The following is a 13,001-nucleotide window of genomic DNA, read 5'->3' on the forward strand; positions in this document are numbered from 1 at the left end:
AGGAGGAGGGGTCAAAGGGGAGGCCGCTTCTCTGTAGTCCTGAAGCCCTCCCCTCCCCTCTTTTTGAGACAGACTCTTTCTCTGTCACCCAGGCTGGAGTGCAGTGGCACAATCCTAGCTAACTGCAGCCTCAACCTCCTGGACTCAAGTGATCATCCCATCTTAGCCTCCTGAGTAGTTGGGACTACAGGTAGGTGTGTGTCAAAACATCAGGCTAATTTTTATATTTTTTATAGGGATGGTGAGTTTCACCATGCTGGCAAGGCTGGTCTTGAACTCCTGGCTCAAGTGATCCCCCTGCCTCAGCCTCCCAAAGTGCAGGGATTACAAGTGTGGAATTACAGGCATGGGATTACACTGCACCTGGGCTTGAAGCTTTTCTAAAGAGAATGCTGTCATGGCCTACTGTTATACTGGGAAATAAAAGTCAAAATATGGAAAGGAGAAAAATTTTAAAAGCTTTCTGCTCAAATATAAATTGCCTCAAAATAGAGAAGAAAAAAGATAAAGCAGTGGGCCAGCAAGAAGGTGGTAGTCTAACAGCCAGGAGGCCAGAATTTCTGCCCTTTTGAGGAGGGACGCACGCTTCCCAGGAGGGGCCTGGCCCGTGATGCTTGTCCCCCTGCTTTGTTTCATTAGAGCAGAAAGGAAACAGATCATTAGATCCGACTGCCTTGCTAGTTAGATGGGAAAATCGAGGCCTGGGGAGGTGATGGGCAACCCCTGCCTCCTCAGTTTCCTGTGTGTGAAGTGGTGACGCTGTCATGTCACCCTTAGGATTGTTGAGAGGCCCGACTGAGACAGTGCGTAAGGAAGCAGCCGGATGGTCAAACTGCTCCTACTCACCCCTCCCCCAACCCTCCCCGCAACCTCACCTCCCCGTTTCCCTTCCCCAAACCAGTCTGGGTGAGATTTAAAACAGTGCTGCCCACCTCGGCCAGGCACAGTGGATCACGCTTGTAATCCCAGCACTTTCGGAGGCTGAGGCGGGTGGATCACCTGAGGTCAGGAGTTCGGGACCAGCCTGGCCAACATGGTGAAACTCTGTCTCTACTAAAAATATAAAAATTAGCCAGGCGTGGTGGCACATGCTTGTAATCCTAGCTACTGGGGAAGCTGAGGCAGGAGAATTGCTTGAACCTGGTGGGCGGAGGTTGTAGTGAGCCGAGATCGTACCATTGCACTCCAGCCCAGGCGACAAGAGCAAAACTCTGTCTCAAAAAACAAAACAAAACAAAAAAAACAGGGCCCCATGAAACAGAACCAGGACATAGTGCCCGGGCCTGGGCATCAGCTGGGCACCCTTTTTCTGATGTGTAGCTTTTGAAACCAAGTCACCGCTAAGCCCCAGTTCATAGTGGTCTGGGAATACATAGGCCTCAAACAGCAAATGAAGTCCCTTGGTAAATATGTGGAATTGGGCATATCATTCTACTTCTTTGTATTTTGAGTTTTTTAGAGACAGGGTCTCACTCTGTTATCCAGGCTGGAGTGCAGTGGTATAATCACAGCTCACTGCAGCCTCGACCTCCTGGACACAAATGATCCTCCCATCTCAACCTCCCAATTAGCTGGGACCACAGGCGTGCACTACCACACCCAGCTACTGTTAAAATTTTTTTTTTGTAGAGACAGGGTCTTGCTCTGCTGCCCAGGCTGGTCTTTAACTCCTGGCTCACTCAAGTGATCCTCCCTCCTCAGCCTCCCAAAGGACCGAGATTATAGGCATGGATCACTAAGACCAGCCTCATTTTGTTTCTATAAACAGGGATAACAGGAGTACTCATGTCTTGAGGGTTTTGTGAGGCTGGAGCACAGTGGGCCTCACTCAGCCCACTTTGATGTGTGTCTCTTATCCCCTGTTCTTCCCACCTCCAGTGGCCTCCATGGGCGGATCCAGCCCTGCCCACCCCAACGCTGTGAGTGGACGGCATGTGGCTCACCTGGGCACCAGGCATTGAAGAGCAAGATGAAGTGGCCCAGCACAAAGCTGGATCCCTGGTAGCCAGTGGAGGCCTCCAGGCTGAGGCGATACAGGCCGATGGGGGCATTGGCCGGGGTGGTGAGCTGCAGTGAGAGGGCACAGTCTTCCTGGTCCACCACGGTGGCCGTCCAGTCACCCTCCTCCACAGCATCTCGTAGTGGAAAACGGGCCTTGGTCCCGGCCTCCTGGCTGGGGGCTGGGCCTGTGGAGGGAGAAGCAGTAGCTGTGAGCTAGGGGTGGCAGGGCAGGGCACCTACCTGGGGTCCCCCGGTTTGGGCTCCAGGCCTAGTTCTGCCACTAACCACTAAAATAACTCTGGAAAGAAGTTTTGTCTCCTTGAGCCTCAGTTTCCTCATCTGTAAAGAGGGGCTCAGAACCCTAGCCTTTCAGGGTGGTTTTGTGGGAATGGATAAAAAACCACAGGCATACACATATCCTCAATTAGAGAGTCCTCCTGAGAGAGGGGCCAGGCAACCCAGAGCCAAGGCTCAGTTCCACTGCTCTGCAATGACGTGACTTGGGACAAGCCCATCCCTCTCTCTGGGATCACCTGGCTCATTTGTGCAGCATAGACAAGGATCAGGCAAGATGCCCCAGGGCCCTCCTTTCTTGCCTAAATCCTCTACCTGCTAGCGTCCCGCTTTTTCTGTCAGAGAAGGAAGCCCAGACACTGAGCAGGAAGGGAACTCCTTCCTCTGAGAGCCCGTTGCTGTAGGCCAGCGGAGGATGCTGGCTGGTCCACACAGCCTCTAGATGTCTGTCTCCCTAAGCCCCCCCAACTGCTGTCCCCCGCATCTCCATAGGCAGTTCTGAGATGCTGGTTATAACCACCCCTCTCCTTCCTATAGCCTTTTACACTTTATGAAGCACCTGCTTCCTTTGAGACCCCTTGCCCAGGTGAGAACACTGAGGCTCAGAGCGAAGGGGGTCTCCCAAGGATATCCTAGGAGTTTGTGGCAAAGGTCGCATCTGAAGTGGGTCTTTAGCTCTCACTTGTCTTCCACGGTGCCTCTCCTTCCCAAACAGGATGCTCCCCGGCCGGGTTCTCAAAGGCACAGCGATGGGCACACTCTGAAAGTAGCTGCTTTTCCAGGTGGAGGGGAGGGCCCACCCCCACAGGCAGGTCTGAGTCATGGGCAGGGTGAGGAGGGGCCGGTCACTTTCTGGACATGGGTGGTGGAGAGGAGACAGAGGACGTTCTCTGCCTGGCTGGGCGGGTGCCCAGGAAAGTTTATTTTTATTCTTACATCTCCCTCCCTGCAGCTCTGCCCACCCGCTGCTGACATTACTGGGGCCTGCTCACCCTGGGGCTCCCTCCCAGCCCCCAGCCCCCAGCCCCTCCCTCCCTGCCAGCCAGCCCCACCCACACCCAGCTCAAATGTAACCATGAACTAACAGGCACGACACAGGCCTCTGGGGTCCTGCCCAAGTGCCAGGGGCCAACTGGAAACCTTTGAATGCTCCCTGACTTCCAGAGCTGGCATTCAGGGAGGAGCCATGCAGGCTTGGGGTCCCAGACCCACCCTAGGTCTGGTTCCCCCACTCTGCCACTGAGTACTGTGTGACCTGGGCCACATCACCAGCCTCTCTGATCTGCTTTCTTATCCAAGAAGAAAACAGGCTTAGGCTACATGCCTGGGAGGGTCCAATCTCAGGTTCGAAACTGGTTCTATGAACTTGCACAGGTTACTTAGCTTCTCTATGCCACAGTTTTCTCATCTGTAAAATGGGGCCAGTGGCAGTACCTCCCTATAAGGCTGTTGTGAAGCTTAAAGAGGACAGGCATGCAAAGCATCCCACAAGGCGCCTGGTGTATAGTAAGTGCTCAGGAAATCATAGTTAGCCTTGTTCAGTTTTCATGAATGCCTCCTGGTTCTGTTTCGAAGGTTCCATGAGGGAGTTCATAGAAAGCATTTTGAACAGTGACCAGCTCAGTTATCATGCAGGAAATGTGAGCTATAGTCAGTGTTATTAGAAGGGGCCACTAAAAATCTGAATTCTCAGGCTAAATAGTAGATTATGAGAACTGGAGTGGAATGTAGAGATTGTCTAGTTCTATTGAAGAACTTCACAGACATGGAAACTGAGGCTGAGCGGGGTGGCGCTGGGGTGACCAAGCATCACAGTTTGCTCAGGATAGCCTCAGTTTATGCCTGTGGCCCTTACTTAATTCTTAAGGGCCCTCCTTCCAATCTCAGAAATGTCACCGCTTGGAGGATCAATGATCTGGTCTCTGTGGCATCAGGCCTGGGCCAGGTCCCATTGCCAATGTCGCTGTTGACATTTTACCCTCGGGGACAAGTCAGGGAACGCATTTCCCTTTCTCTCTATCTTGGGACAGCCATGCACACACAGTCACACACACTCACACACCCCTTTCTTCCCAGATCTCAGGGGGACAGGAGGACAGGCTGTCCCACGGTCCACCCGCTGCTCGTGTAAGCTGGCTTCACAAATTCCTTGGCTGCGGTTCTACACCATCCTCTTTGTGGAACCAGGGGCACCATGAGGACGACTCTGTGCCCAAATGACCACAGGAAGCCTAGGGTCCTGGCCACTATCCCAGACCATGGTGGCCGGGCTGGGATGGGGTGGGTGAGCAGAACCTTCTAGAGTAAAGCCTTCTATTCACCTCATAAGGGTTACTTTCACTCCTCCAGGCTGACTTCACTCCTACGGCCCCAGACACACCCCCTCAAACCCAACCCCATCCTTGGAGGGAAGCAGAGCTTTATCCCTCTAACAAGGATGGCATTTGTCTAGTGTGGCCTGGACCCCAGAACAGAATCTGTCAGGTCTTGAACTGTCTGGGTGAAAACACACAACATCAGGAATGTGTGGGGTCAGGCCACACATCCACTTTCACATTCACTCAGCTCCATTCGCTGAGTGACCTTAGCCAGCTCTCCTGCTTCTCTGGGCCTCAGTTTCCCATCACAAGCTAGAATGTTCCCACAGAGGAGCAGAGTCACCTGGCCAGGCCTTGAACCGAGTGCTGACCCAGGCCAGGCCTGGAGTTGAGGGAGGGCCCCGTTTCCTGGTATTGTCCCTCAGGCTTCCCCAGGCCTCGGGAATTTCTTGGTTGCTTGGACAGGGAAGCTGTGTGCACTCTGTACTCAGAGATCTGGGCTCCTCTGTGGCTGCCTACAGGGGCTGCGGAAGTGACCAGGGCAGGTTGGTTATGGTTTGAGATAAGTTGGTGGAGACTGGAGGACACAGATTAGCTGGCTGGGGTGGGAAGGTCAGCGGCGGCCCTTCACCCAACCCCAAACTCAGGACCTTAATTACCTAACACTACGCTGCCCAGACAATTGGAGGAGAAATAAGAAAGGGGACATCTGGGCCGGGCACGGTGGCTCACACCCGTAATCCCAGCACCTTGGGAGGCCGAGGCGGGTGGATCACAAGGTCAGGAAGTCGAGACCATCCTGGCTAACACAGTGAAATCTCGTCTCTACTAAGAATATTAAAAATTAGCCAGGCGTGGTGGTGGGCGCCTGAGAACAGCATGAACCCGGGAGGCGGAGCTTGCCGTGAGCCGAGATCACGCCACTGCACTCCAGCCCGGGCGACAGAGCGAGACTCTGTCTCAAAACAAAAAGAAAAAAAAAGGGGGGGCGGGGACAACTGGAGAGTAAAAGAAGAGAAAAGAAGGCGGCCTTATCCTTAGCGAACGAGCGCAGGAGCAGAAAACCAAATCCATGTTCTCACTTACAAGTGGGAGTGAAATGACAAGAACACATGGACGCATAGAGGCAAACAGCACACACTGGGCCTCCTTGAGGGTGGAGGGTGGGAGGACGGAGAGGAGCAGAAAAAGTAACGCTTGGGTACTAGACTCGGTACCTGGGTGACAAAATAATCTGTACAACAAACCCCCATGACCCGAGTTTACCTACACAACAAACCTGCACATGTACCCATGAACTTAAAATAAAAGTTTAAAGAAAGAAAGAAAGAAAAACAAATAAAAAAGAAAGTAGAAATCATAGGCTGCCCAAGCCAGCAGCTCACCTACCACTCCATTTCACAGAGGAACACACTGAGACCTGGCAGGCACTTGCGATAAATGTGCCTGCTGCAGGGACCTAGGGATGAAAAGCCTCACCCTGCGGTCAGGGTTTGAAGCCTTCTGTGTCCCTAACTCACTGTGTGACTGACCCTCCTGAGCCAGTGACTACCTTTCTGAGCCTCAGCTTTCCCATCTGCAGAATGGAGTCCTTGGTAACTTCTAAGCTGCGAGGATTCAAGACAAGCATGCATGCGTTCAGCGGGTGTGCCATAGATGTTGTGATTTTCACTATCACAAGCCTGACTTTTCTCAGGCCACCAGATCCAGCCCTTAACTGCCACGTACCCTCACTTTTCACTTCGTAGAGGGGGAAACTGAGGCTGGAAAGTCACAGACTTGCTGGGGGCTCCTTGGCTCTGTTAGCAAGGGACCTACGGGGCCAGTGTGTTTATGGGGGAGGCCCTGGGCAATGGGTGTGTCTCCACCAGGAGGCCAGGGGCAGGAAGCAGACAGATGGAGGAGGTATCCGAGGCGAGCCTGCAGTCCCCATGATAAGCCTTATCAACGGCCTTCTAGGTCAAGGCAGGCCTCAGCCAAGGAATGTGTGCTGCCATCTCTGCCCTCAGATACTTCAGAAAGAGCTGGCCTTTCCCACCCCGAGTCCTAGCCAGGTGGCCCCTCACTGACCTCAAGGGAGTGGCCCCACCAGAAACCAGCCCCACTGATTTGACATTTGAGGGCATTTTCCCAGGAATGGCCAGCAAAAACATTGAGCACGACTCATCTGGGGATGAGACGCCTGGGCCTTGGCATCCCTTTACCTATCCCTGCGGCCCCGGCACGAAGATAAGCGGCAGCTGCAAACATCCGCGGCCTCCCCCACAGCAGGCACTTAGGAACCTTGCAATATGACGGCTTTCAGATAATGAAACTCAGGTTCAGAAAGGTTAAGTAATTTGCCTAAGGTCACACAGCAGGGAGGCAACCCAGCCTGAGCTAGAATCCAGGTCTCTCTGTCCAGCCCCAGAGACTGAGGCAGCCACCAAATGCTTGGAGAACGAACTGCTGGGACCCAGAACTGCTCATATAGGAGGCTGATGCCAACTGGGCTCTTTCTCTGCCACTCAGGCCTGATTTGGGCCTGATCCAGGTGCCTGGCTGGGTTGCATGGATTTCAGGCTGCAGAGGGATTAGAAAGTTGTTTTGATATAGGAAAGGGCAGACAGGATCTTTTTCTTTTTTCCTTTAAGGTGGTGGCTTGCTATGTTGTCCAGGCTGGATTCAAAGACCTAGGCTCAAATGATCCTTTCACCTCAGCCTCCCAAATAGCTGGGATTACAGGCATGTACCACCGTGCCTGGCTTGTGGATGGGATTTTTTTTTTTGAGACAGAGTTTCACTCTTGTTGCCCAGGCTGGAGTGCAATGGCATGATCTCGGCTCACCGCAACCTCTGCCTCCCGGATTCAAGCGATTCTCCTGCCTCAGCCTCCCAAGTAGCTGGGATTACAGGCATGCGCCACCACACCCAGCTAATTTGGTATTTTTAGTAGAGATGGGGTTTATCCATGTTGGTCAGGCTGGTCTTGAACTTCCGACCTCAGGTGATCCACCCACCTCGGCCTCCCAAAGTGCTGGGATTACAGGTGTGAGCCACCGCGCCCGCCCTGTAAATGGGATCTTGATCAACTTTCCTCGTTGAAGGCTGACCTGCAACCCTGGTGATAATAGGCTTTCAGAAGCTCAGGGGTCCAGAGGCACAGACTTGCTCACAAAGCTGGTGGTCTGCGTGACATCTTCTCCCTTTCAGGGCCTCAGTTCCCTCATCTCTAAAATGGGGCTAATGACAGGCGGCAATCTCCCAGGGAACAAAGAGGAGTAAAGTTATTTGTTCTGTTCTCTGTCAGGGGTCTGGGACATGTCAGGGTGGAGAGGAGGTGGTGGTGGTGGTGGAGTGAGGATGCAGGTACTCACCGGTCACGACACTGAAGGTAAGACTGTCTACACTAGCCTCGTAGTTGCGGCCCTCAAAGTGCAGGGTCAGCCAGAAGGGCTGGCCCCGTCGCACCACCAGCTTCTCCCGGCACAGGTCGGCCGTGTGGTGGTCTCGGCCATTGGTCTCCAGCTCCAGATCACACCTCTCCAAGACCAGATCTATGGAAACAGAAGGAGACGCATGAGTCTCGAGGGCAGCCTTCAGACCCCCAGCGACGCACCTGACCTCCCTAGACATGGGGGCCTGGTGCCCTCTTACTCCCCATGAAGCACTGCCATTCTTTCGACTGACCTCTCTCCCCCAGCCCTGGTCACACAGGGGCTGGCGGCCCAATCTCCCTAACCTATTTTTTTCTTTTTAAATTATGAGACAAAGTCTTGCTTTGTTGCCCAGGCTGGAGTGCAGTGGTGATGATCATTAAAAAAAGCTCACTGTAGCCTTGAATTCCTGGGTTCAAGGGATCCTCCCACCTCAGCCTCCTCAGTAGCTGAGAGGACAGGCGTGCAACACTAATTTCTTCATTTATCAGTAAGCTGGGACTATAGGTATGTGCCCAGATAATTTTTTCATTTTTGGTTTTGCCATGTTGCACAGGCTGGTCTCGAACTCCTGGGCCAAGCGATGCTCCTGCCTTGATCTACCAAAGTGCAAGTGTGAGCTACAGTGCCCAGCTTCCCCTAAATCTTTTAATCACAAGGTTGTGACCCCCTGTGGCACTTCCTAGCTGTGTGACCTCCAGCAGCCATGGGGAACAGTAGTATCTACCTCCCAGGGCTGGTGTGAGCATGAAATGAATTAATGCATGTAAAACACTTAGTACAATGTCTGTTGTGTAATAAATACTCAATAAACACGAGCTATTCTATTGCTATCAGAGGGTTCTTTTGGTTTAAACAGGGGCAGTATTTGGTATAGGTCAATGACATGGGCTTTGCCTTTAGATCCAACGTCCAATTTACAAGAAATACCCAGGGCTGAGGAACAAGTTAAACATAGAACCGGGATGTAATTGACAAACTTCATACACAGGGAAACTATTGACAAAGGGTCCGGTTTCTTTAATAAATAGATTGCAAGAAAGAAAATGAACAAAACATTGAAGAGAAAACCCATAAAGAGAAATTTAAACCCATTGTGATGTATTGATCTTATTTGGATCTTGATTTCAAAAATGTATTTTAAAACATTTATTACATGTACAAGACAACTGGAAATTTAAATACTGATGGCATAATGGTGATATCAAAGAATTTTTGTTAATTTGTGTTAAAAAAGAGAGTCCTTATCCTTTAAAGGCATATACTGAAACATTGACAGATGACATGATGTGATGTCTGAGATTTCCTTGTGAATAACAGAGAAAGTGCACAAGGGCAGGAGACACCACGGTGGTCAGGGCTGGGTGACGGGGATATAGGAATTTATTAAACAATTCTATCTACTTTTATGTATGTTCAATATTCTCCACAACAAAACATTTTTAACATGATAGGAGCTTTGAAGACTTCCAGAGGTAGATTTTAGTTCTGCTGTGCTGCTGTGTGAGCCTGGATAAGTGTCTCCCCCTCTCTGGCCTCCTCCGCTGAAGTCTCAAGGGGCTGCTGTGAGTCTAGAAGACGTGTTGGGAACCCCCTTCCCCAGGGCCAGCCCAGGACAGAAGCTTGATATGTAAAAGTTCCATTTATAGTTTCAGATGGAGCAGAGGACCAGGGCACGGTCAGGGTGACAGATGTGTGGGGGTCTTGGGGGAAAACAAATCTCATAAACCTTGGCAAGCTCAAGGTCAAGATTGGGAAGCCCTTAAGGTGGGAGGAGTGGGCAAGACAGACTCTTGGAGAGTGGGGCCATTGGACAGCATGTGGTCCAAGTGAGGCCCAGGGGCAGGAATTTGTTCAAAGTCACGCGGCAAGTTGGTTCTTGCAGTGGGAGAGCCCAGGTCTCCGGCTCGCCTTCGACTATTCCAAAAATGACATGCAAAGTGCCTTGTATGTGAATTATCTCAACTTAAAGCCCAAAACAACTCTGCTTACCTAGATGCTATCATGATTTCCATTTTGTAGACAAAGGCACCAGGTGGCCCCGGGTCCCAGAGCAAGTGGCTGCTTTGGGATTGGAATCCAGAGCTGTAGCATTCTGTAGGATTCTGCCCTGGGAACCACCTCACTACAGCTCAGTGTGTTCTCCAGCCCCTTACGACCCTCCCTCGCCATGTCCTGTGTTGTTCTCAAACCTGCGGGCAGACAGTTCTGCGCCACTGAAGTATCAGGGATGTCGGTCCCCGTGTAATCACAACAGAAGAGACCTCAGTAGCCAGAAGGAAAAACTTCCTGCTGGCCTGTTGCGGTGAGAAAATGTTGTTTTTGGAAATTTCAGTCCCAGGGAGCTTGAGTAGGAAAGAGGCCATTGCTGTTCCTGTGGAAGACCCTGCAGATACGGCCAGTCTCTGGGCTGTGGGAGCTGGGGCCTTTTCTCCATCTATTGTCTGAAGAACGGTTTCCAGAAATCATGCCCAACTCCAAAGGTGCAGAAACACTGGGGTCTAGAATTGTAGGATTTATAGGATTTCTGCACTGAGAAAAGGCCTAGGTCTTCCAGGCCAGTGAGACCTCTGTCAGAAGTGCTCACTGTGACATGGGGCTGGGGGCTCGTCATAACTGGCATCTCCAGGATCTCTCAGCCCCACTGAGCCCTGCTTTTGAGCACGGGGTAGGGGTGAGAAGATGCATTGAGGACAAGCAGCCACCAAAACGACACATCACAGTGTATTGGGAGCTGGGTCCGAGGGAGGCAGGTGGCTGAGATCACACAGCAGGGTCAGGCGGGTCCACAGTTCCTGCCACCCATTCCTGCTCCACCTGCCCCATGTCCCTGTACCACACCCCTTCCTGGGGGTTGCAATGGGTGCAGAAGCCATCCCCAGATGAACTTGACCCAAGAGCCAGCTGGGGTTCTGGGTCCAGCAGTGACATCCTTCATTGTAGAAATTCCTCTCGCTGGGACCCATGACCGTGCTGCTTGTGTTTGGGGGGATGTGGGGGGGCGGTGCAGGTATGAAATTAAGCCTCTGTTTCACTCCTCTCCTTCCTCACAGATGCACCAAAGGCTGACACTGTTGTTCTTATTTTATAGGCGAGACTCAACAAGTGGCCAAGGTCTAGGGTTGCAGAACGTGAGGTCGGGAAGAACCAGCCTGGTTTCCGAAGGCTCCGGGATAGGATGCTGAAAGCTCCTCTCTGGCCGCTGGAGCCAAGGACTCAGCCAGGCTTGGCTTGCACACCACTGGGGTGGCATGCACACCACCTGGTCCTGGCTGGCAAGAACCACCCATACCTAAGTGTTCTGAGGCCAGGCCAGCACCCCCTGCATGGCTCCAGGCACACATCAGGGAGCCAGCCCCCACTGACTGACCGGGGACACGTGCCAGTGGTCCGCCAGGACAGTACTTTACAGTTTACAACACCCCTTTGCGTTCCATTGCCTCACCTGATCCAGGGAGGCAAGGGTTAATGGTTATGCACTGTGGACCGGGAAACTGAGGCTCCAAGCAGCATCGAGGCGCCTCCCCACCCAGCCCAGCCTGCCTGTTGCTCTCCAAATCAGGACTTGGGAATTCAGCTCCCACCAGGTCCTGACCCCCAATGCCCCGGGGCCCGTGAGTGACGGCTGCGCTGACTCTGATACTCACCCTCGGCCATGGTCGGGCGGCGGCGGGGGCGGTGGCTCCTTCCACTGGCGGCAGGACCCTCCAAATGCGACCACTGGCGGCTGGCACTGCCGAGGCAGAGAGCAGCGCTAATTTATAGCCCGCTTTGGGGCGGGCCGGGGGCGGGGCCCCGCGGGAAGGCGGCGACCTGGGAGGCCACCCAGTGCCCAGTCCCCGGCCTACGCCGCCAGCGCTGGGGCTTACCCAGGGGACCGGAGCCCGAGGGAGGGACGGCGGCCGGGCGAGGGCGCCCCCTGGGGGAGCGGACAGGGACACACAACTAGCCCAGGACATAGACACACCTGGACCCACAGAGTCAGACCTTGGAGAACAGACACCTGGACACATACACTCAGATACAGACACACGCAGCACCCTCACGGAAACACACAACGGAACCTGGGTGCACCTGGACACAGAGACGTGGGCTCTCAGGTCAGATCGGGGATCAAGAACATCTCCCCACACCCAACACACACGCACACTCACACACATAGTCAGGTACACATACACGGGGAGCAGACACAGACACACAGGGCTGTGGAGATACACACACAGACACAGATACACTCCCACAGATACACCAGACACAGCTGGACACACAGACACAGTGACATGGATACAACATCAGATTCGAATTGCAGAGACACACCAGGACGTAGATACAGCCTGGCACAGCCAGGTAACCTTGACTGCAAGCCACACACAGCTGTGGACACAGATGATCAGGTGTCCACAGGCACCTGGCGCACATAGAGAGCTCCCGGACACCAAATGCCGCTGTTAGATGTGGATGCAAAATCAGAGAGGGCACCCACAGACACACAAATATGTGGCTACTCAGAGGTGGGCACACATGCAGGCATGGACTCAGGTACAGACATGCAGACACACCTGCAAAAACAGACACACCCGTGTCCCTTCCTGTAGCAAAACCCAGATAATCCTCCAATCTCACCCATCCTTGTATCCATCTAATCAGCCGTCCATCTAATCAGCCATCCATCTACCCATCCATCCACTCACCCTTGCATCACCTACCCATCCATCTATCCATCCACTCATCCCTCATCCATCCCTCCCTCCATGTTCTCTTCCCTCCCTCCCTCAATCCATCCATCCACTGAGCTTTCTTGAGGCCCCACTGTGTGCCAGAAAGGAGCACGGCCAACCTTCCAGGGACTCAGCCTAGGACTTCTTGAACCTGGCAACCAGGGGGCCTATCTCTCATCCTGGTTTCTCTGGTCTCCTGATCTCCCGTGCTTCCAATCCACTGTGAGCCCTGAGCAGGAAGGGATCCTGGAGAG

The 13,001-nt window shown here is 53.0% G+C and overlaps 1 protein-coding gene across 3 annotated transcripts in view; it reads right to left on the bottom strand.

The window, feature by feature from the left end:
• The window catches only part of TGM2 (transglutaminase 2), a 39,598-nt gene extending 27,650 nt beyond the window's left edge, over positions 1 to 11,948 (bottom strand). For all 3 annotated transcript variants that reach the window (XM_017859075.1, XM_017859073.1, XM_017859074.1), the window contains exons 1-3: positions 11,677 to 11,948; positions 7,970 to 8,149; positions 1,944 to 2,186 (exon numbers count right to left, since the gene is read on the bottom strand). In XM_017859075.1, coding sequence (XP_017714564.1) covers positions 1,944 to 2,186; positions 7,970 to 8,149; positions 11,677 to 11,686 — 433 coding nt within the window. In that variant the 5' untranslated portion in view covers positions 11,687 to 11,948. The remainder of the gene's footprint in view (positions 1 to 1,943; positions 2,187 to 7,969; positions 8,150 to 11,676) is intronic.
• Positions 11,949 to 13,001: the final 1,053 nt, after the last annotated feature.

Source organism: Rhinopithecus bieti, unplaced genomic scaffold, assembly GCF_001698545.2.
Source record: "Rhinopithecus bieti isolate Rb0 unplaced genomic scaffold, ASM169854v2 scaffold_38981, whole genome shotgun sequence".
In the NCBI taxonomy this organism is placed as follows: domain Eukaryota; kingdom Metazoa; phylum Chordata; class Mammalia; order Primates; family Cercopithecidae; genus Rhinopithecus; species Rhinopithecus bieti.